Below are 23891 nucleotides of genomic sequence, written 5' to 3' on the forward strand. Positions count from 1 at the left end.
TTACACCCTGGGCTCTCCTGGTTCTCAGGCCTTTGGACTCAGACTGAACTATATCAGTGGCTTCCCCATGTCTCCAGCTTGCCAATCATGGAACTTCTCAGCTTCCATAATTGAGTGGGCTACTTCCTTATAATTCTCTTTCCTCTCTCTCTGTAGTACACACACACACACACACACACACACATATACACACACTGACTAAACATAGGGATGCAAATAGATACCTGTAACCAATGTTCATTATTCACAAGAGCCAAACTGTAGAAACAACCCAAGTGTCCATCAAAAGAAGGATGAATAAACAAACTGTGGGATGTACATACAATGGAATGTTATTTGGCCATAAAAGGGAATGATGCATACTACAACATGGGTGAACCTTGAAAATATTATGCTAAGTGAAAGAAGCCAGACACAAAAGGACAAATACTGTATTGAGATAGGAAAGCGAAAGGGATCCCATAAAGGACTGCTTTTTTGCTGCCTCTATTCTTGCTAGGACCTGCACCCCTGCCTTACACATGCCTTAATGTATGTCCTCCTTGTAAAGGTCAAGGAGTTAATCATTTGTTTGGAGTCTTCTAGTATAATAGATAACATCTAAGGAGTGACCCAGCAAGGCTGAGGTTGTCATGTATGTTTTCCAAGACCACTGACTCCAGACGACTTGATGCCAAGACCCCAGGCTCCAGGGCATAAGTGACTTATGGAGGACACCTGAGCACTTGTCCTTGTTTTGACCAGTTCCTGGATGCCTGAGAGGACACACACACCAGACCACCATCCTCCATAAAAACCCCAAACCCCGAGCAAAGATGAGACTCTCCTGTCCTTTCTGCTGTACACTATCACTTACACTATTCAATAAACTCTGCTTTCACTTCCTCTTGGCTTGCATTTGATTTCTATTCTGTGCAAAGTCAAGGACCCTCTTGGCTGGTTCTGTGGGACCCTTTCTGGGTCTTTGGACCTGGCCAGCCTATATCAATATGATTCCATTTATCTGAAGTATCTAGAAGAGGCAAATTCATAGAGACAGAAATGAGATTAGAGGTTACCAGGGGGTTGCAGGGAGGGGGAAATGGGGAGTTATTGCTTAATGAGTACAGAGTCTCTATTTGGGGTGATAAAAAAAGTTTTGGAAATAGATATTGGTGATAGTTGTATAACATTGTACCACTGAATTGTGCACTTGAAGTTGGTTAAAATGGCAAATTTCATTATATTTCCACAATAAAAATGAAAGATGTAGAGATTTGCTAAGCATTTAGTAATAAATATACTATGTTGTTATTCTGGTGGGGGAGAGAGAGATGATATTTAACAACCAAATGTAATGTGTAATCCTTGGTTGACTTTAGCTTTCTAAATAAAAAGCTATTGAAGATATTCTTAGGACAAGTGAGGACAATTAAATACAGGCAGAACATTAGATGTTATCATGAAATTGCTAATATTCTTAGGTACAATAATAGTGCCATGGTTATATAAGAGAACTTCCTATTCCTAGGAGACACATATTTTAGTGTTTAAGGGCAAAGTGTTATAGCATCTGTAACTTGCAAATAGTGATGCAAAAAAAGGTGTGTGGTAGCAGGCAATATATGGGTGAGCCTGCCCACGTGTGGGTAGAGAGAGAGAGGAAGAGAGAGAAAGCATATGTGGCAAAATATTAACAATCATCAAATCTATGTAGAGGATATATAGGTGCTCATTGTACCCTTCTGTCATTTTTTATTTAAATATTTTCATAATAATAACAGCTAGAAACAAAGTAACATTTTGAAAGCACACCACTGTATCTGTTACATGTTGGTTTACATCCTTTTAGCCTTTTTTTCCCTATGCACAGATAAGTATTCCTTAAAAAATACACACGAAAGCAAGGGATTAAATGTACATTGGTACATGTTCATTTATTCCGTCAAGTTAATTAACAAATGTTTATTTAAGTCTATCTTCCACAGACCAGGTACATAAACGAATATTAAAAGATCTCTGAGTTGTCACAGAACGTACCCCTGTGAATTCAATGTGCCTCATTCATTACAAGTATAGTTTGTAAAAATCTTATGAGCAGACAGATGAAAAACTGTGAACTTTTAGTAATTGCATTATAATCCTCATCATGAAATAGCATTCAGTCAAATTTAATAAAGTTGTTGGCGTTTTTTATTTTTGCTGTTCTTTCATTTCACAATTATTTGCGGTCTACACTGTTCAGTGTCAGACGCTGCAGCTAGGGAGTTTAAGACATCAACGACCTGCCCCTCTGAAGCTCACTCTGACACAGGATTTTAAATGCATTCGTACACTGATCAAAAGGGCAGGGATTGAGGGGGGCGGTGCAGAGAACGGGTTCCTGATTTACCCATTAGTGGGTTCCGGAGGAGGTTTTGGAGGAAATGACGTCTAAATTTAGATCTTTAAGAATGAACCGGAGTTCAACTCATACAACACTAGTTATAGTTCGGAACAACGCTCTGGGGTTAAATTGTTTGCTAGTCCTTGGGCGAGTTGCTTAACCTCTCTGTGCCTCCGGGATAATGTTGTAAAGCTCCAGAAACAAAATGCTTAGATCCCCGTCTGGCACAAAAGAGCTAAATTTACTGACTACTTGTGATTGTCGCAATTTAAAAAGAGTTACAAGGTACCAGGCTTCATGCTAAGGTCAAAGTCAGAAATAAGACAAAGCCTGTACGCGGCCTAGGAGTCTCTCCCCAACACCCTGCCCTCCAACTTATTTCATACCCAAATAACCTCTCTTGCAAATGTAAAATACGGAAAATATTCATTTCCTAAAAAGTTTACGCTTTTTGTTTCTTCATATTTTTTCTACCTACACCTGAGCTGAGGCCCTTTTCTGAGGGCTCCGAGCGAACTCGGGGTGCTACAACTCCGAGGAACCAAGGCCCCCAGTACCCAAGTCTCAGTGGGTTAGAGGGTTTCAGGCCCGGAAGACGAGGCGTGGCCCCGCAGCCTCGCCCCCGCCGAGCGCACCCGCCAGCACGCCGAGCTTTGATTGGCCCGTTCTCCCAGCTCGCCGGCATCACTGTGTCCAATCGGCGCAGCGCTTGTTGAGCGGCGGCGGCAACAGGCGTACACAGGGGGTTGAGCGTCCTGTGGAGAGAGTGAGAGGTCAGGCCATGAACTTGGGGTAAGCTGGGCCGAGAAGGGTGGTCTTTAGTAAAGACGGGGTAAAGCTGGGTTGGCCTTTGGAGCCCTTCGTGGAACTCCTTCCTAGCTTGCGCCGCCTTCAACGGCTTTGCCCGGCTCCCTGAGGCGGAGAGGGGGCAAAGGGCCCGGGACGGCCTTTGCCCGCGCCGCGTTTCCACATCATAACTCGGAGTAAATCTGCCCGGGACCTCCTTTCCGCGCTCTCATTGACCTCAGGGTGGAGACGAAGAAGAGGCGTTAAGCGGGGAGGGCAGATGGAGAGATAGAGCTTAGCGGCTTCCCGGGAGAAATCCTGGCCCAGGCCCCCGGTCCTTAACGCCTCTGGCTTTGGCGTCTTTGCAGGCTGTCGGAGCGCCCAGATGAGTTTAACGATGGTACTGCTAGGAATCGGGTCTTGGAATCGATGCCCTGCCAATGGTTGGCCCCTAATAGACCCTCATTAAGTAGTGGTTGAATAAAAAGGACTGTTACAGGGTTTTCATTACTGGGAAGTTTAATATTTTAGGAAGATGAAAAGTCACCCAATTCAGACTACTGCACATCATTTAGCAAATGAATTTTGTGTGCTAGAATGCGGAGAGAGAAAAATAAGTCTGCCCCTGAAGGAGTTTACAGTGCAATGATGCTGAACAGACATGCTTTTCGGATTCAGTTTTTTGTTTGTTCGGTTTCACCGACGTAAACACGAACTGTTCTAACCCTGCCACAGGGAAACCTTTAAAACCCATTTTTTTCCAGTGTTTTATCTTCATAAATTAAGTTGGGGTATTTTGATGTCCTCTACTGAGCAACACTGCAAATTTCGTTGTTACCAATCAGACTTTTCCCAACCTTTCTCTTCCTTGTCTGGCCCGCTAGATTTAATTTTGTCTCTTGGACATCACTTTTGTCTCTGTTGATGTTTAATGACACCCCCCTCCCCGCCTTAGGAAACAGTGAATTAAATGTGGACTATTTTTGTTTTCAGTGGAGTTTTTATTAGGATCTTATGTTCAAGTTTCCTTGACAGTGTCTGCTGTTACACTGTGCTCTTGCATTGGACATGCACAAATAAATTAGAACAGCCAGAGTTTATTACAGATTTATTGTTGTGATAGTAAACTATCACTATGCTCAAAAAGTTAATCCTGGTGGCAGTGTTAACAGCTCACTTTCAGCTTAATGCTGTAGCATGCCGTAGAGTGTGTTAGTCATGACATCATTATGAAACTAATAGATAATGTGCTCCTTTAACTTAGGTGGGGAGTTTTTTAAAAGCGTTCTTTTCAGTCTAGAGTTATGAGAGTTAAATAATGCTATGATGATTGAATTTATTGCTTACCAGTAAGAAAATGAAGTTTCATGTTAAAGATAACAAATTCTTTGCATCATTGGAAAGTTTCAGGAGTTTTTCCCTAAGCGTTTTATCTCAGATTGGAAAACTTTTTTTATTAAAAGTGGCTTACTATTTACAAGATTCCTGTATAGATTCAAAAGAACATATTTACTTTCAAGATTCAAATGAGCCTTTCATTTCTATTTAAAATGTTGCTGCTTCTTAAAAATGACAACTTTCTTTTGTTTTGCAGAGATGGTTTAAAGCTTGAAACTGAATTGTTGGATGGAAAAACCAAGTTAATATTGTCTCCATATGGTATGCTGTGTTACCAGAAATCTAAAATGTTAACTTTTAAATTTCCTACATAAAGTTTACACGACTTTAATATACTTTTTGCTTGTAATAGAGTAATTTTAAAATGATACTTTGCAAAAAGCTGTTTTTGGCCAACTTTCTCAGATTTATTTTTAGCTAAGTAAAGTCAGATTACATCACTGCTTACCACTGTCAGTATTTATTCATAAAATTTAATTCTTCAGTAAATTTCATATTAATATTCATAATTGCATAATGAATAATTTAGGTGAAATCTGTGTAATTATGTTCTGTGCATGTAAAGTGTGTTGTTCAAGAAAATTAAATTTGTAGTAAGTCCACAGTTGCTAAAGTCATTTTTAGTATTAGTTTTAAAACTCCGGATACTTTGGTAGTCTTCTTTTTCACATTATTTTCTTTTTCTCTGATCTGCTTATAGTTTTACCTTGGAAAATAAAGAGAAATGATATAGAAATACTTGAAGTACACTGTAAAAGTTAGAACACTCAAACAGGACCTAAAGTTAATGCTTTGGGGGTTAACATTTCTTCTAAATATCTTCTTAAAACAATGCTAATTAAAATTTTCTTTTGTGACTGCCTTAGTATGTTTTTGTTTGATAGTTCAGTAATTATTGTTTTCTTTTGTAGAATGTAAATCAAAAAATTCTGTGAAGGTAAGCCAAATGATCTGACCTGTTTTTGAATGTAAAATGTGGTTTTCTTTACAGTGGTTTGAAAATAATTCCTATCAATATATTATAAGGGCTAGGGGATAATGAGAAGTTATTGTTCTCTTGCTTTCAGACAGGTTCTTTCACAGAAATGGGATCATAATTTTTCAGTTTAAAAAGTCATATAGAACTCTTTCTCTAGATCAGTGCTGTCCAATAAATCTTTTTGTGATGATGGAAATGTTCTAAGATCAGTGTTTTCCAAGATGGTAGCCAGTCCCAAGTCTTGTGTGGTTATTGAGCACTTAAAATGTGGCTAGTGTGACTAAGGAAGTGAATTTTTAGTTTTATTTAATTTTTAATGTGAATTTAGTAGCTACTATGCCAGACAGTGCGGTTCCTGTGATCTCTAAAAATATATATTCACACTTTAAAATGAAAATATTTTTCTTTTCGTACTCAAATTTCGCTTTCCCACACCAAAACGGTGTATTTGATTGACAAATTCGTACATGCATTTTGCTTTCTCTTTTAAGAGATCATACTTGAGCTTAATGATAATTTTCCTTTTAAATTATTTTTATCAGGAACCCAAAATGCCTTTACCACTTTAACAACTTTTTGATATCCTACTTTTCTTGTTCCCTATTTCTTTTTCCATTTTTAGATTCATATCAGCAGAAGTTTCAACTCTCCCACAATTTACTGTAGCCCTCTTTTTTCTTTTATCTTAAAAGAACATCTTAAACATCTTTAACATCTTAAAGTCTTTCTTTGTGTTTCTTGAATAGAACTCAATTTGAATGATGTGGCACTTTTCACCTGTGAGCTCTTGATGGCTTTGCTATTTTTTCCAGGTTTAATTAAGGGGAAGTTGATTGAGTATCCAGCATAAACGAGTGATTATAATCAGAGTAAATCCACATGCTAGTTATAAAAGTTATTTCTTCCTAAATATGGTATATAGCTATATATGTTGTGTGCTTTTTTTTAGTCAGAATGCAAGTTGTATATTTTTTCCTGGTCCTGGACTATTTAAAAAAAATTTTTTTTCAAGATTTTTAAAGTAATTTTACAGGGCGGCAGAGGGAAAGGGGACTATTAGCAGTTTCTGCACTGAGTGCGGAGCCCCACATGAGGCCCTGGGCTCCATCTCACAACCCTGAGATCATGACCTTATCCTAAACCAAGAGTCGTATGCTTAACTGGCTGTGCCACCAAGGCACCCCAGGTCCTGCTCTGTTAAGATACTGCAACTAATTATTTTATTTGAGTCACATTAACAAATACTGCACTCCTTTTTGAGATCTTAGATAAAAATTGCTTGTCATAGTTGATTTCCGTCTTCCCCTGGCCTCTTTTCTCTTTCGCTTTTTTCCCCTTTCATTGGTCTTTAATGGATTTGCTTTAGTACCACATTTGTGAAGACATTTCATTGTCTTTTTAACCAACTTAGAACATATGGTGGTCTCCTTTCATGCTTATAACAAAATTAACTAGTTTTGGACTTTTGATAGAATTATTACAAGATTCTACTAGCAATATTTCCACTAGAAATATCTTATTCTAGGATTCTTTTTTCCAGAATAATGTGTCTCAGCCGATGTTGATCTTGTTATTTACTGTCTTAGAGCAAATTGTTTGGTTTTATTCCTTTTGCTTTGGGGACTTCAGAGTACTGATGATGATAACTATGTGAGGTGATGGATATGTTAATTCGCCTGATTGTGGTGACTGTTTCACAGTGTGTGCATATATCAAATCAAATTGTACACTTTAATATGTACAATTTTTAATTGTCAATTATACCTTAATAAAGCTGGAAAAAATACTGATGACACCTAAGTCTCTCCTCTATATTGATTTTATTTTAAGGAGTTTCTCTTCCCATATTTATAGGGGTTGCTGAGATCTTCCTTGTCGTTTCTTTACTCTATAGAAGACAAAAAATACACAACAGTAGTACTTGTCTTTTTTGCTTAAATCTGTTTTTTAATCTCCCAAATCTCAGTTCTGCAGCTATATGTTGGATTCTCTTTTCCATAAGTTATTGGTGAATTCTCTTCTCATAGTACTTTCTTTTTCTACTGGGAGACGTTCCTGAGTGACCACAGCACCTACTTAGAGTTCTGGTTTTCCCCTTCCTCACAGGTTGAATTACTATCATCGTCACAGTGTGCTCTTTAAACCCAACTGAACTCTCATCATCATCAAATTTAACGCATGTGTGGTCAGAGTACTTTCTTAATTTTTTCAAAATCCCTTCTGCATTTTTAAAAACCTGTGGTAAGGAATATGAAGTAAAGATTGTTACCATCTTAATTCCTAAAGGTTATTGGAGGAGAAATGAAAGAAATATTAATGATTCAGTGTCATGAGTAATTTACAAATTCCAAAGTCTTATGCTTAAAATTGTCTCATAAATTAGTTGAAATATAAAAAATTTTTTTCCACAGGTATTTCTACATGTGAGAATCAAAGTAGTGACACACTAAAGGGTGTATACAATATTAGTATTAACTAGCATATAATAATTTAAAATGTTACTTTTCTCTGATTCTTTCTGGGGCCTTGGGATCCTGGCCCCATATAAATGGTAAACTCAGCTGATATTAAACCAATGCATTGACTTTGTTTGTATTATGAAAAAAATATTGGTAGAATTAAAACTAGTTAAAAGAGCAACTTGTTACATAAAAATGTTTTATGACATGAAGACTCTTCTTTGATCTATTAAAATTCGTCTGATCTAGTAAACACTTGGGGAATTATTTGGGCTAGATTTCTTTTTCTTATTAAGTAACCTGAACGTAATTGAATATTTATTTGGTTGTTCATGATTTTTTGCTGGTTCCATTTGTTGTTTTTTTCCTGCTGTTTAGCTACAAAAAATAATCAGGGGCCACCTGGGTGGCTCAGTCAATTAAACATCCCACTCTCGATTTTGGCTCAGGTCATGATCTCAGCGTTGTGAGATCAAGCCCTGCTTTGAGCTCTGAACTGGTTGTGGAGCCTGCTTGGGATTCTCCCTCTCCCTCTGCCCCCCCCCCCCAAAGTAATCAGAGTTGAGCTGAATGTATATGGACCTCATGCCAGGTCATTGCCCCCCTCCCCTTTTTATTAAATATTTTCAGAAGATTTTTTTTGGTACATTTTTTTCTTTTGTAAGTGGAATGTAGCCAGATAATTCTACATAAATTAGAGCTCCAACTAGTAGGTTTCTATTTAAAAAGGATTTATTGAAGCTATAAAATTTTAGTGGAGTGCCATTCTTGGCTGTGTTTCTTCTGTGGCTGAGCAGGAAAAAAATGAGTAAAACCTAGGCCTTGTTTTCTGGAGGTAGGGGTATCAGTCAGGCAAATAACTATACAATACAGGGAGATACAATGTATGCCATGGTAGGGTTATAAAAGGCAGAGAACACTGCAAAGAGCAGCTCTTTATGGTTTGAGGAGACCAGGGAAAGCTTCGTAAAAGGAGGTGACATTTTAATTAGAACTTAAAAGATGAGGCAGATATTTATAGGTAAGGGGGTATGGGAGTGTATTCTAAGCTTAGACAATAGTGGGCAAAACACCAAGATAGCATAATTTGCATTTGGGGAATAGTGTGTCTCTTGGGGAAGTGTAGAACATAAAGCTTGGGGGGGGGGGTTACAGTCTTAAGGAGTTTAAATGTATACTCAAAGAGTTTGAACTTTACTGATTTGTGTGTAGGGAGCATTAAAGAATTTTTGAAAAGCAGAGTCCATACAGTATAATTTGTGTTGTAGGAAAGGGCTTCGGACGGTTTGGTAAAGACAGATTATAATGGGGAGACCAGTTATGGGCCAGTTACAGTTCAGGGAGAGTTTTAGGAGTTCCTGAACATATGTAGTGGTAAGTGAAATGGAAAAAAGGGGACAGAAATGAGAGACTTTCAAGATATGTTAATGGTATGCACTGCACTTCGCAGTTTGAATGAGCAACTGATTAGAGATAGGAAATGTTCAACTATCAGCGACCCCAAAAAAGGCCAATATGAGTCAAAGAAAGGTGACATCGTAGGAGCTATAGCTAGAGAATGAGGTGGTAGGGCTCAGTTGTAAAAGCTATGCGCAGTCTGCTGCTAATTTGCTTAATCCACATAGTGGTGGTCAAAAACTAGAGTGAATTGTCAATATCTAAAAATTAGAAAATTTAATGTAGAAACTGACATTTTTGGTTCTCTTGAAATATTGGGTAATCTAGCAAGCAGATTCAGGTTCCTGTTTGGCAGCGTAGGCTGGTTCTGAGTGGTAGCTGCTTCCTTTAGATAGAAAAATGCTCTCAGCTCATCCCAGTTCCTCCTAAGCCTAATGTACAGTAGGTATTTGAGGTTGCCACCTCTCACTTAGAGAATTAGTTATATTAAAATAGCCTCAGGGGTGCCTGGGTGGTTGAGTGTCCCACTTTTGGTTTTGGCTCGGCTCGGGTAGTGACCTCAGGGTCATGAGGTCAAGCCCTACATCAGGCTCTGCACTCATTGCGGAGTCTGCTTGAGACTCCCTCTCTCCCTCCCCTTCAGTCCCTCCCTTCCCCCCCTAAAATAAATAAATGTTAAAAAGAATGTTTTTTTAAATAGCCAGAAGTTGGGAGGGTAAAAAGGCATTTTACATTGTGGTATTGGTATTATCAAAAGCCTAAAGCCAGGAACAAATAGGATGTAGATGAGATGAAGAGGCTAATAAACAGATCTTGTGGCTGATAATGCAGGTACATTTTGAAAAGTAGGATGAAATGGAATTCGCTATTGGTCAAAGTGTGGTTATATATTTTGTAAGTTACTGAAAGACCAGGAGAGTTGGGATATAAGCTGGGTGAAAGTCATGTGGTATCTACCTCACTCTTTGACAGCAAGTATCTTATTAATCTTTACCTCTAGCTCTTTTCCATATTGGTGAGCACATAAAAAGCAAGTTAATTTTGATTGAGTGACCATTGAATTAATTTAATTGCGTTTGCCAAAATGTACAGATTATAAAGATATGAGATAGGCAGGCTGTAATCTAGTAGTGTGGTAATGAAAACCTGAATTTAGGCTTATCATCATGTAAATGTTGAGAAAAAGATATTTGGAAGGAAGGAATGACCAGTACTTGCGCAAAAGCTAAAGAAGACCATGAAGGAGAATAAAGTTCAAGATGACTCCATGCTTACTGGTCTGAGAGATGAGAACAACAGTGCTGCAGAAGTGGGATATTTTGGAAGGGGGAACAAATATGGGGGAGAGATATAATTCAGTTTTTAAAATAGTATAGTTGAGGATAATGAAAAACTTGCTTAACACCTACTCTCTTCCACTCACTGTTCTGTACTGGGGTTGTAGATAGTGGTGGACAAAGTATACAAAAATTTCTGCCCTAGGGAGTTTACATTGGAAAGGGGTTGAATGGGCATACATTTAGCAAAATAAATATGGAATGTTACAAGATGAAAATTGCTATAGAGAAAAATAAAGGAGAGAAGGGGAAGAAGAGGCACAGTCACTTCAGGGGCACAGCAGTCTTTGGAAAAGGGAATGCTAGGTAGGTGGGAGTGTGAGTGTAGAACAGGAAAGCTGCGATAACACCCCCTCCCCCCGCCGCCACTGCCCAAAAATGAAACCTACAATTTTAAATAGGGTGGTCAGAGAAGACCTTATTGAGTTACTGATGTTGGAACAAAGATTTGAAGGAGGTGAGTGCATGAACAATATAGAATCTGAAGGAAGAATGTCCCAGTTAGAGGGATTGACTAGTGCTAAGGCCTAAAACTGGAGGTTCTTGTTGAATTCAAGGAGTAGCCAAGAAGCCCATGTGGCTGGAGGCTAAGATAGATAATGAGATCAGAGAGATTAGGTAAGGGGATAAGTGTGAAGAGTGCACAGATCATTAGTCTTTTTTGATCTTGGTATGAACTTCAGTTTTTCCTCCTAAGTAAGATAGGAAACCATTAGAAGCTTTTGAAGAAAGTGACATGATCTGACTTAACCTATTAAGGTACTCACTATGGCGGCTGTGTTGAGAACCTACTGGGAGAGCAAGGGCAGAAGCAAAATCTGAAGGCTTTTCAGTAACTTAGGCAAGAGCTAATGATGTCTTGGGGTAGAGGGTTGGCAAGAGAGTTGTTCAGGAGTGGTCAGATTTAGGATATATTTTGAAGATGGAGCAAAACAAGGTTTGATGACAAGTGTGGCTGGCATATTGAGACAATAATCGATAATTCCAAAATTTTTGTCATGGGTAGCTGAGATGGGAAAAACTGAAGGGAGCAAGTAATTTAGGGGCATGTGGGAGATCAAGAGTTTTGTTTGGGGCTTGTTGTTTTAAATGGCTGTTAACCCAGTAGAAGTGTTTGGAACCTCAAGTTAGGGGAGAGGTCCATCCTGGAGACAAGTTCGGGAGTCATCAACATATGGATAATATTTAGAACAACCAGGGTAATGAAATTAGCAAGTGAACGAGGTAAGTTAGAGCTAAGAGATCCTGGGACTAAGCAACTTTAAGAGGTTTGGGGGAAAGGGAGCCAGTAAAGACTGAGAAGGAACAGCAAAGAACCAGAATTGTGGAATCCTCAGGAAATGAAGTAGAGAAAGTGATTCAAAATGGGAAGAATAATCCCAATAAGTCTGGTAAGATGATCTGTGGATCAGTCACTGAATTTGCAATGTAAAAAGTTATTAATGACGATGAGCATTTTTGGTGGAGTGGTGTGGGTGAAAGCTTGGCTGGAATAGGATTGTGGGAGATGAGAAAGTGGGATCATGTATTCTTTTTTTTTTTTTTTTTTAAGATTTTATTTATTTATTTGACAGAGAGACAGCCAGCGAGAGAGGGAATACAAGCAGGGGGAGTGGGAGAGGAAGAAGCAGGCTCATAGCAGAGGAGCCTGATGTGGGGCTCGATCCCGTAACGCCGGGATCACGCCCTGAGCCGAAGGCAGACGCTTAACCGCTGTGCCACCCAGGTGCCCTGATCATGCATTCTTAAAGATGATAAAGATGTGATCTAGCAGGAAAGAAACAGCTGATGATTCAGGAGAAAGCAAAGAATTGCTAGAGAGAGATCCCTGAGAAAGAAAGGATTATGAGAATATCTACAAATAACAGGAGTACAAGCAGTTTGTATGAGTACGATGCTGGTACAGATTAAGTGGTAGAAACTTGGAAGTTTTTTCTGAATGCTTCTTTGTAAGATTTTCAGTGAAATAGTGATCAAGATCTTCAGCTGAGAATAAATATGAAAGAGAAAGTGTTAGTTTTGGGAAAGAGGAGAAAGTTGAAACTTGTTAAAAGAATGAGAGAGTAGGGGCGCCTGGGTGGCGCAGTCTTTAAGCGTCTGCCTTCAGCTCAGGGCGTGATCCCGGCGTTATGGGATCGAGCCCCCCATCAGGCTCCTCCGCTATGAGCCTTGCTTCTTCCTCTCCCACTCCCCCTGCTTGTGTTCCCTCTCTCGCTGGCTGTCATTATCTCTGTCAAATAAATAAAATCTTTAAAAAAAAAAAAAAAGAATGAGAGAGTAAATGAATTTGTGAAATCGTAACTGCTGAGTAGCATGAAGGGCCCATTTGTTGTTTTGGATTATGTATTTAAGGTGAAACTAGATATTGTGGCTTTGTGTTTTTCTTCCTGGGTGCGGGCACAGAGCAGGTGAAGAGTTAGATTTTACCAGTCTGGGGATTTGCAAAGCATGTATGTCAGAACAGAGAAGTTGAGAATAGAAGACGGTGGTGGTTTTGGCTAATCATGGAATTTAATATTGGTAAGGGAGGACAAGAGGAAGGTGGTAGGATAAATAGATTATAGATCCCAGCTGAGTTAAAGAATTATCAGAACTGGGATATGCAAGGAAGTGAGCTGGGGAAAATTGGGTGTTGGGTCATTGTGCCATACTTGAAATTGAGATTATGGAGGGATTGCAGTTAGGAGTAGATACAAGGTTAGTATCTACCATTATGAGAATGAGAACCTGAGGTAGCATGGAGGACAAGAATATAGTTCAAGGAAATGAGAGGCCAGGAAATTGGAAGAATGATCTGTGTGGATATGAAAGCACTAATAATTAAGATAGGAGTTATGTTAGAGGGATGTTGACCTACAAGTTAATTTATTCAAGAAGTAACTAACCTATGTTACTAACTCACAGGTCTGTAGATACCTATAAAGAAAAGAGGTGATCTGAGTGATATAATCATGACATGAGATTCAAAGCTGGAGTTTGGAGAGGTCCTGTAACAACTAGAATAAAAGTTCTATATTCATTATGTAGAGAAAAATAATAATTTCCAGTTATTGATGAAGCTTTCAAGTGAAGATTTGCAAAGGTTAAATGTTAGTGTCTCATGCATATAGTGTCTTAACAGCAGAGTGGAAAAAAGTAGAGGCCTGAAATCACAGATTATGTAAAGATAATTGTTGATTTTTCATGGGCTGTTATAAAGAATACATTTTTGGTGTTTTAACAGATGGGAAATAAGACCAAGATTGCAAAATGTCCTTTAAGAACAAAACAAACTGGATACATTCTGAAATCAACCCAAAATACTTGTATAAGGAGTGGAAAACTTTTGCAAAAGAAGAGAATGGGTTCAGAAACTTCACTGGCAAAAGGTGAAAAAAATAGTATGACTTTTTCACCCACTAAGGATATATGCAAGCAGTATGTAGATAAAGACTGTCTTTATGTCCAGAAAGAGATTTCACCTGCAACCCCCAATATACAGAAGACTAGAAACACGATAAATACATCTGTAGTAGCTAAACAGAAGCTTTGCAAAAAGCACATTACAGCTGAAAATATGAAGAGCAATTTGGTGTGTCTAACACAAGACCAACTACAACAGATTTTGATGTCTGTGAACCAAGGAAATAAATCTATTTCCCTGATTGAAAATGGAAAGGAGGAAACAAGTAAGGTTTTTCTGAAGTTTTAATTAATATTAATGTTACCAGTATGTGTTTTAGAATTTCTCATTCTTTGGATTTTACATAACTGTGCCTCTGAAATTCTGATTTACCATGTAATAATCTTTTAAAATATTCTTTTAGAGAACATTCTCGTGCAAAATTACTTTTATAGCTATAATATGCCGTATTTTAAGATTAATGCTCAGAGTATTACAATTATGGTACCATAGCCTTAAGAAACCCAGTTTCGTGAACTCTAGAGTAAAGATCTTAGTACAAAAAGATGTTGTACTTATTCCAGAATGTAGAAAGCTTTACTTACATTAAAAATAATTATATAAAATGCTCTGAAAAATCACTATAGTATTTCTAGTGAAAATTGAAGGAACCTTACTTTGAGTATTTGACTTGAGTTGCTGAAAAGGATTATTTTCTTGGCCCCTGCATTGTACCTTTCCTGACCCTTAATCCTTGCTGAGGATTGGCAGCACCATCTTTTTAACCAATATAAAATACAGACTTGGAAGAAGTAGAAGAATGTTAACATGTCTTCTGTTTCATTAGTCAGGGCATTGTATTATGTTTTTAAAAGCCTTCTGATTTCTTTAGCTTTGAGCTAAGGAATTAATACAAGTAGAAATGTGATTAAAATTTTGTTAGGCAATAATGAAATAAATAAAAATAACATTAACAGTCACCAGGAAGAGGCCCCAGAACTGATTTGGGGACAGGTAGCTTCTGTACATTCCCAAGATATTCAAGTTGGAGTAACTTATCTTGTCTTGGTCTAGATTATTCTTTGTAAAATGAGGGATCTGGGTCTTTACAGCTAGAATTGTAGCCTAGAGAACAAAAAATAAAAACTTATTACGTATAATGAGAGAGAATATCAACAAAGCTGAAGGCAACATTTAATCAAATAATGACCTGCATATTAAATATACTTTCTCCTCATTGGGAAAGTTAGCACATTAAGAAGAATTAGAGTAATTTCTGAGCCAAGCATAGGAGCCTGTATAAAACATTTGGAAATAGATACAACGGAGGCATATAGGCAGTGGTCCATATAAAGTTTTCCATTGATATCCCAGCTAAATGAGAAAAATCAGGGCAAGGTAATGAGTTTTTCATAAACCAGTTTTGCATTTATTCTTTAAGTTGTGATTTGTGTTTTATATTATTTGTAAAAATATTGCTAGCAAGAGTAAATGGAAATTTTGTTGTTGCTTGTTTGTTTTCCTGTTAGACACAAGAGGTTATACAGCAATGGCCATATCTCTGGACCATTTAACCTCTGGGCTCAGTTTCCTTTTTTGACAAAAGGGAATCATAATACCCACCGAAGGACTGCTTCGAGAGGTGATTACTTTGGTAATTTGTAAGGCAGTGTTTTTAAAGTGTGTAGCAGTACGCCAAAATAAGGTATTGTAACACATGCAATTTTAGTGTTCATTTTAAAACATGCATTTTTACCTCATAGGTCAGGGCAGTCTACATTTAAACAGTATTTCCAATCAGCCAGAGGATGAGAACGTTATGGGAGTATTCCAAAAAACTGAGGCTCTTTCGTCTGTCCTGGATGAAAATAAATCTGTTTTAAATAAAAATCAAGAGACATCTAAGCAGTATGAGCAGAAAATTGCCATGTATGTAACTCATATCTGTTACTGTGGTTTTGCTTTTCCTTGACTTTCATGTGAAATATTTACTCTGAAGACGGAGAGCTATTTAAGTTTATTACTTAATATTTATGGAGTAGCTTCTATAGAAGCATATATTAAGATTTCTGTTATTTTTTTGTGTTTTAGAGAGAATGTATGGAAACCAGCTGACATATTCAGTACTCTGGGGGAAAGAGAACGTGACAGAAGTTTGTTGGAAGCAAAGAAAGCCCAGTGGAAGAAAGAGCTTGGTACATAATTATTATACCTTTTATTATACTTTTGTTGCCTTAAGGAATATATATTGAGGTTGAAATATATCTTTCAGTATGATACTATAAAAAATCTTTTTTTATAACATTTGCCATCTAGGCTAGTTTGCTGCAATATGTAGAAAGCTTTGTGGTTTTATATTCCTTTAGGTTGTGTCTTTTTGCCTGGTAGTCTCTTGGTGTGTACCAGAAGACCAGAGATGAACAATAAGTATTAATGTCATCAGTATCATTCTGGAGCTCAAAGATTCCTAAACTTTTCTCATTTCCTGAGAATCCATTTTCATATTTTTCCATTGTAGAAATCCTATGGATTTAAAGATGGTTTTATTTAAAAATAGAGTTCATTCTTTAAAATAAAACACTTTGATCAAGAATCATTAATATGGTATCAGTAAGTATATTCCCTACAAAAACGAGCTTATTGCTTTTTTTCATCCTGTAGACCGTATAACAGAAAAATATATCATTTTGTTAGGATCTTAGAATATTGATAGTAACTAAGAAACTCTTGTTTCTTCTTGGACTAGACTTATGGTCTAGGTGTCAGAATTTGGAAAATATATGAAGTAACAGTTGTACTTTTTAAGAATAGCTGTACTAAAAGCATAAAGATGGACTTCACCCTCCATTTAACTAGGAAGTCTTTCTGTGAGGCAGCCGTAACACTGCTGAGACAAGCGATAGAAAAGCAGAAGAAATTGGGAATGAATTGATATTGAAAGTCAAGGTAACAGAAGTTTGAAGAAATTAAATGTATGATAGCAGTATCTGAAGGTTTCGCGATTTGATGTGTGTATATCATACTTTCAGTTTTAAATATTTTCTTTCAATACAAATTTTGCTTATCAAACTGTAATACCAAACTTCTGAAGTTGGATGGAACTACTTGGAAATGACTGAAATGTTTTATGCTTTATTATCTAAAAAGTTTACTTTCTTTTATTTGACCCTATTAAAAAAAGCACATCTCTCTTTCTTGAAATCATGCTTTCATTAATATTCTTGAAATTTAAGTTTATACGTCTCTGAATTTTTAAGAACTACTGATGGATTTGGGGCCTAGTTTTTATATCAGTTTGTTAGACCCAAGATTTTGTTTTCTTACTCTTCAGCAGTTATGAATAATAGTGGCTGACATTTATTACGTATTTACTTTGTGCTAGGCACTGTACTGAAATAGGCACTATTCTCATTTTACAGAAGAGTAAAATTTACTGAGTTTTAGGAAGATGAACAGCAGTTTGCCCACAGTTACGTAGATAGGAAGTGGTTGAACTTGGATTTGATTCTAGGGTTCTCTGAATCCAGAGGTTTATCTTTTCAGTCTCTTAGTAGTAATCGAATGAACATTACAGGACAGTAGAACCTCACAGTAATTTGCGTAATATAAAATACGTTGTTCTGAAAAAAATTGATTTTTATTGCTAATTATAATAAACATTTTATATCCAGTTTGGTTCTGGTTAAATGTTTTATTCCATATCTCTTAAAATTCTTCTCTGTCTTGTTGAATTAATCTCCCTAAAAAACAATTTTGATTAGATCTGTGTTGGAATCTGCGCTCTTTAAGAAGGTCATGATTTGTTTACATGATTTTTTTTTTACAGTTTTTGTACATTTTTTTAAAAAGGACATTATTTACAGATGAACAGGTTGCTTTAAAGAAGAAAGAAAAAGAAGCGTCTGAAAAATGGAGTAATCCTTGGAAAAAATTTGAAAGTGATAAAATAATATGGGAAAATTTTCAAATTCTTGACCAGTCTAAGGTAAGAGTATCAAAATGAAGCATTTATGGAATATAAGACATCTTAATTTTACTTTTTAAAATGTTAAGCCATGTTCATATCATAAAGCTTTTTAAGAGTTATTTTTCATATGTTACTGTAAAACAGTGTTATTTTGAATTTAATTATGACCTCATCTAGTCTCTGTTTGTATTCTGTAAATTGTCTTACTATGTAGGTGAGTGTAGAGGCCTGAGGCACCTCCTTTAGGCTCTTGTAAAAGAGCTCTGCAATTTTTTAGATGACTACGAAACTCTGCCACTGACCATGTGGTATCTGCCACAAGGTTATATCAAACATAAGTCATTACTTATCAAGCATAAGTACACACCAGGTGTTCCTTAGGTAGTGTTTTAGTGACCTTTAAATTTTTCCTGTGTTTAATATTATACAGAGAAGAAGTACCCTTGTTTTCTCTTTGTTTTTAGACTTACGCTAGCTCTTCCAGCATTCTGTCACAGTCTCCCAGTCAGATAACAGTGGTCCAGGCTGATGGGCACCCACTACCTAGAGCTAGTCAGATTTTAGAGGTAAGTCATAAGAGTCATTACATTGAATATATAAGCCCTTTAGTACTTGATCTTTATATTACCTATTTTCCTTAAAAGAGTGGACCTTAATACTCTTATTTTTACTTACCAGTTAATTTTTACTGAGTGCAGTATGCTCCTTAAATTTAAAAAAGTTATGAACGGTTTCTTTTTTATACATATAGTAATTATTCCTTCCTAGTGAACATTTACATTTTAACAAATGTATTCTGAAAATAATGTAGTAATCTAAAGGGATGATTCTGATGGGAGACTTTTTAGCACTGGTAGATTTCTTAAAGAACCCCGCCAAGTTAGATTGTTTGCATGGCTTTCATGGCTGTTTGTTCTGCTCCATATAGGGCTGACTTGCCTATATCAAAGAGCTTTGTAGTTCTTGACAATTTTACATTAATGAAAGGAATGAAATCTGAATTGTACTTCTCCACATTCCCTAAAGCACTTTGACTGTTGAAAGGCACTAAATTAGCCTTGATAGAAGACATTTTGCAGAAATCTATAGTTTTGGATGATAATTTTTTTAAGTGGGGGAGGGGCAGAGGGAGAGAATCTTTAGCAGACTTCGCTCCCAGTGTGGAGCCCAACGTGGGGCTCAATCTCACCACCGTGAGATCATGACCCAAGTCAAAATCAAGAGTTGGACACTTAACTGACTGAGCCATCCAGGCACCTCTGGATGATAATTTTGAGTGTAGAGTTTAAAAATTGATGCATGCAGATACTACTAAAAACTACAACTAAAACTATTTGTGAAGTTGGTAAGAATCAGTTGTTAGCTTATTTACATTTCAGCATTAGGATTGAAGAATTTTTAATACTAAAAATATTAACATATTTTCAGTTAGCATAAAAATATTAACATATTTTCAGTTAGCAAAATTTAAGTTGAAATGTTAGTATATCATTTATTATTGCTTAATTTGCACCATTTTTTTAGGTCGTTTACTATCTGTGAGTGAGTCATACTATGACTGTTAATGCAAATAGCCGTATGAGGTGACTTTTAGGTGTTTTTATGTTTTGTATATATTTTTAAATGCTAGCATGCATCCTTTTTTATAATCCAAAAAACCAATAAAATTATTTGTGTTTCACAGGAGATATGGGAGTTGGGAATGGGAGAAGGACTAGAAAGTAAAACACACTAAATGTAAGGCTGGACAAACAGTGGTTAAAGAGTATGATTATCTACTCATCCTCATACTGTTTAAATGTAGTTTTTATGCATTTATGTATGCATGTGGTAAGATACTGGAGAGATGCTATTGAGGGGAAGTGAATTTAACTGTGTAACTAAAAAACCCCCCTTAAATATCTGAAAACAGTTGGTTTCAGAAATCCAAGCCATAGCCAGAACTATTTATATCTATTTGAATATCAAGTTAACATTTTCATGTAATTAAGAGGAGCAGAAATTTGGTTGCAGGCAGAGTCACTAAGGCCAATTTTGTTAAAACCCAGGTAATGCTTAGAACAGTGACTGACAAATAGCAAGTGTTCAATGAAGGTTTACTCTATTTGTAACTTACAAAGCAGATCCATTTGGAGCTATGAGACTGTTCAGGGTCAGGGTCAGTTATCTCACCAGCTTCCCTTCCTCTTTTTTCTTGATTCTCAGTCTTACCCCACCTCCCCCAGTAGAATGGCCCTGTATTCTCATCCCTGTATTGTTCAGCCCAAACATTCTTTTGTACTGTGTAATTTTGAACTATTGTGTTTAAGCTTCTTATTGCTACCACCATACCATAGTTCTGCATTTGGCCAATAAAAATTTCTACTTTTATTCCTTTTTAACCTTTTTTTTATTGTGGAAAAATACACATAACACAGAATTTACCATTTTAGTAATTTTTAAATGTGCAGTATAGAGGGATTAGGTACATTCACGTTGTCAGGCAACCATCACCACTGTCCTCCTCCAGAATTTTTTTATCTTTACAAACTGAACTGTATCCATTAAACACTCCCCATTTTTCCCTCCCCCTAACTGTTGGCAGCCATTCTAATTTGTCTATGAATTTGACTATTCTAGATACCTTTAAGTGGAATTTTGTAATATTTGAATCTTTTTGTCTGACAAAGTTCACTTACCATTAAGTTTTCAGGGTTCATCCATGTTGTAGCATATATCAGAATCTCATTCCTTTTTAAGGCTAAATAATATTTCATTGTGTTTATAACAACTACATTTTGTTTATCCATCCAAATGTTGATGGACATTTGAGTTGTTACCCCTTTTTGGCTGTTGTGGAATAATGCTGCTGTGAACATTGGTTTACACATAATCTCTTTGAGGCTTTGTTCTTAATACTTTTGGGTATATACCCATAAGTGGAATCGTTGGATCCTCTGGTATTTTATATTTAATTTTTTTTGTTAAATTTTTACCAATTTTCTTTTCTTTTTAAGAAGAGAGTTTTTGGTTTTTGCTTTGTTTTGGTTTTTTTTGTTTTTTTGGGGGGGAGAGACAGCACACACAAGCCAGTGGAGTATGAGGGGCAGTGTGGAGAGAGGAGGAGCAGAGGGAGAGGGAGAGAATCTTAAGCAGGCACCACACCCAATAATAATACATATGAATGTCATCTTAATATGTATATATATATATGTATGCATTAATATGTATGCATAATCATAATTGGATAATATATATGTGTCTTTTCCTTTTTTGACTTTTACTTTGATTTAAAAATATACATCCTAATAACTGTTAAAATTTCAAGAACAAGTATAGACTTCTTCAAGCATTTAAAATAAGAAGACAGAACAAAAATCAAGTTAACCTTAAATTTCTCCTCTGTAGATAATAGAACAGTGTTTATAGGGTTTAATAGATACCCTACATATACCCTTGGGGCAAAGAATTTAATGCCTAAACAACATGTTCACATGTAAAGGGAGCATAAAGATATGTTCAGATCTGTAAGAATTGATAAAATATTTCTCCCAAAGATCTTTCCCTGATTTTTCATTTTTTTAAAGAAGTTTTTAAAGATTATTTCTGGGTCAGAAAATGAATCAGAATTAAAACACAGTAAGGAATTTGTGGTTTAAAAAAAGGGACTATATAGCTTCCACAAAGTCTCTGAGACTTTGTGAAATAAGGTAAATTGCAAAACAGTACATATGATATAACCATTTCTATGTTTAAAGGGAAAAAAATATGGACGATGTATCAACAAATATGAATACATAAAAGAAAGCAGATTGTTGGCATTGTCTAAGTCTGGTGAGAGAGTAATGGAAGCAAAGGGAAACATTCCACTTTTGTTCTTTATGCTTTTGTTTGTTTTATGCTTTATGCTTTTGTGTTGATGTGTTGCATGATCTCTCTATAAAGACAGAGTTAATTATGATTCTGAAACCCACGTAAAGGTTAAGAATGTAGAAAGCAAAGATAACCACTAGCTTAATTATAAACAGAATAGCTAGTGTAATCTGTACACACAGAAAACAAAAATCAACTCTGAAAGGTCAAAAATCTTTTATTTAAAAGCAGAGGTATGAGAACCCCACAGACCTTAAAAGAGATACACTTGAAATAAAATTACACATTATTAAAAATGGGTTATATAAGCCAATCAAAATTTAAAAAAAACAAAAAGCAAAATTGCTAGTAATTTTAGAAACATTACTTTGGGAGAGAAAGCTGTTAACTTATTTATTTTAATGTAAGCTCCATGCCCAGAGTGGAGCCCAGCATGGGACTTGAACTCATGACTTTGAAATCAAGACCTGAGCTGAAATCAAGAGTTGGATGCTTAACTGAGCCACCCAGGCACCCCCATAATAAATTATTTTTGCTAAAATGTAGAGTCAATAACAAAGATGTAAAAATAATATTTTTGTGATTTGTAAGCCAAAAATAAATATGAGAAATTGAGGCACATTTTTACTAGGGTATTATCAGAGTATTTGGACAATAAAAGTATCAGTAATTTTGTTTTCTACAAACACGTGTATCAAATTTTCAAATATCAACAGAGAAGTCACAGAATTTGCTATAATGTTATAAGAAAAACATAACCAAAAATTAAAGTTAAGCAGAAAATACTGACAACAAATAAGCTTTTACAAGCTTAAAAATACTAAGATCCCATCATCTCAAGATTCTGAACCTTGGTTGTAAACTGCTAGTACTTGCCCTTAAGGTCAGTTCCTAAGATACTGGAAAAACGAGTATTTTTGGTTTGTTGAATTGGTAGGTTGCGTGTGGTAGAAGTTAACCCACCATCTCTGTGGGAGAAGAAAATAGGAAATGAATGGTTGGAATTCTGTTCTTGTTAATATGCTTCCCCCCATCCCCTAATGTCATTATCTTAAACAGTGCCTCACATTTACTGTAAGTCAGATCTCTGTTCTAGCTGTCCCATAGAATAAAATCCTGGGCCAGTCCTTGCTTAAATCTTACTTCTTTGCAGGCACTTGGAAGATCAGGTGGAGACTACTCTGCCCCTTCCTGTTCATACTCGCTTGTCTGGTGAATTACAGTTACAATCTAAGGAGTGTTCTCAAAAAAGAAGCTCTGAGGGGAGTGATTGTTTTTAGTGCCTGAAGTTTCCATCCTAGGGCCAGGCTAGTCTCCTCTGCCATTGCTGCTACTGAATATATTGGCTGTTCGTTGCTGGACAAGTTTGGTTGATAATGCCAGGAAAAAAATTAACTGCTGCAAATAACATAAATGTTAGAGGAACAACAATTTCAAAGGAAGAACAGTGCAGATAGAGGATATCAGAGTCTAACAGAAGCAAAAATATTAGGACAGATGAATTCATAAATTTAGTTTAATGAATATAATAAAAGAAGTAAGGGAAAGTGTTATAAGTGAGAACATGGAAGAGAGACAACCATGCAGAAAATTTAGGTGTGAAACATACAATAAAGTATAAAATATAATAGATGAGAAATAGTGGGAATGATAGAGCTAGGGAATGAATAAATAATTGGAAAGCCATATATATTTTTAAAAATCTTGAAAAAGGAAAGGACAAATGGGGAAAAAATTTTAAGGCAGTATGAAAATGAAAATAGAAATGCTGACATTCCCTCCAAACAAGAGGGAAATTTGGAGAAGAGAGGAAATACTTGAAAAAGTAATTGAGATCAGTTTATTAACTGACCCTTGATTTAAAGGGCTAGAGAGCACCCCGAAAAGAGAATAAGGAATACCTCACTATACATACTAACCTGAAATTTAGGAATATGGAAGACCAAGAAATTCTAAAGGCCTGCAGAA

General features: G+C 36.3%; 1 protein-coding gene across 14 annotated transcripts in view; it reads left to right on the forward strand.

The window, feature by feature from the left end:
* The first annotated feature begins 3070 nt into the window (after positions 1–3070).
* Positions 3071–23891, forward strand: part of CCDC66 (coiled-coil domain containing 66) — a 74378-nt gene continuing 53557 nt past the window's right edge. For 7 of the 14 annotated variants that reach the window (XM_044384928.3, XM_044384927.3, XM_026501057.4 and 4 more), the window contains exons 1-8: positions 3071–3157; positions 4746–4810; positions 5461–5486; positions 13946–14390; positions 15868–16033; positions 16196–16299; positions 17968–18089; positions 18536–18637. In XM_044384928.3, the coding sequence (XP_044240863.2) occupies positions 3147–3157; positions 4746–4810; positions 5461–5486; positions 13946–14390; positions 15868–16033; positions 16196–16299; positions 17968–18089; positions 18536–18637 (1041 nt within the window). In that variant the 5' untranslated portion in view covers positions 3071–3146. Of the gene's footprint in view, positions 3158–4745; positions 4811–5460; positions 5487–13945; positions 14391–15867; positions 16034–16195; positions 16300–17930; positions 18090–18535; positions 18638–23891 lie in introns of those variants that run through there. The other 7 variants (XM_044384931.3, XM_048226507.2, XM_048226508.2 and 4 more) reach the window with 4 other exon arrangements.

Source organism: Ursus arctos, unplaced genomic scaffold (genome assembly GCF_023065955.2).
Source record: "Ursus arctos isolate Adak ecotype North America unplaced genomic scaffold, UrsArc2.0 scaffold_14, whole genome shotgun sequence".
NCBI classification, from domain to species: domain Eukaryota; kingdom Metazoa; phylum Chordata; class Mammalia; order Carnivora; family Ursidae; genus Ursus; species Ursus arctos.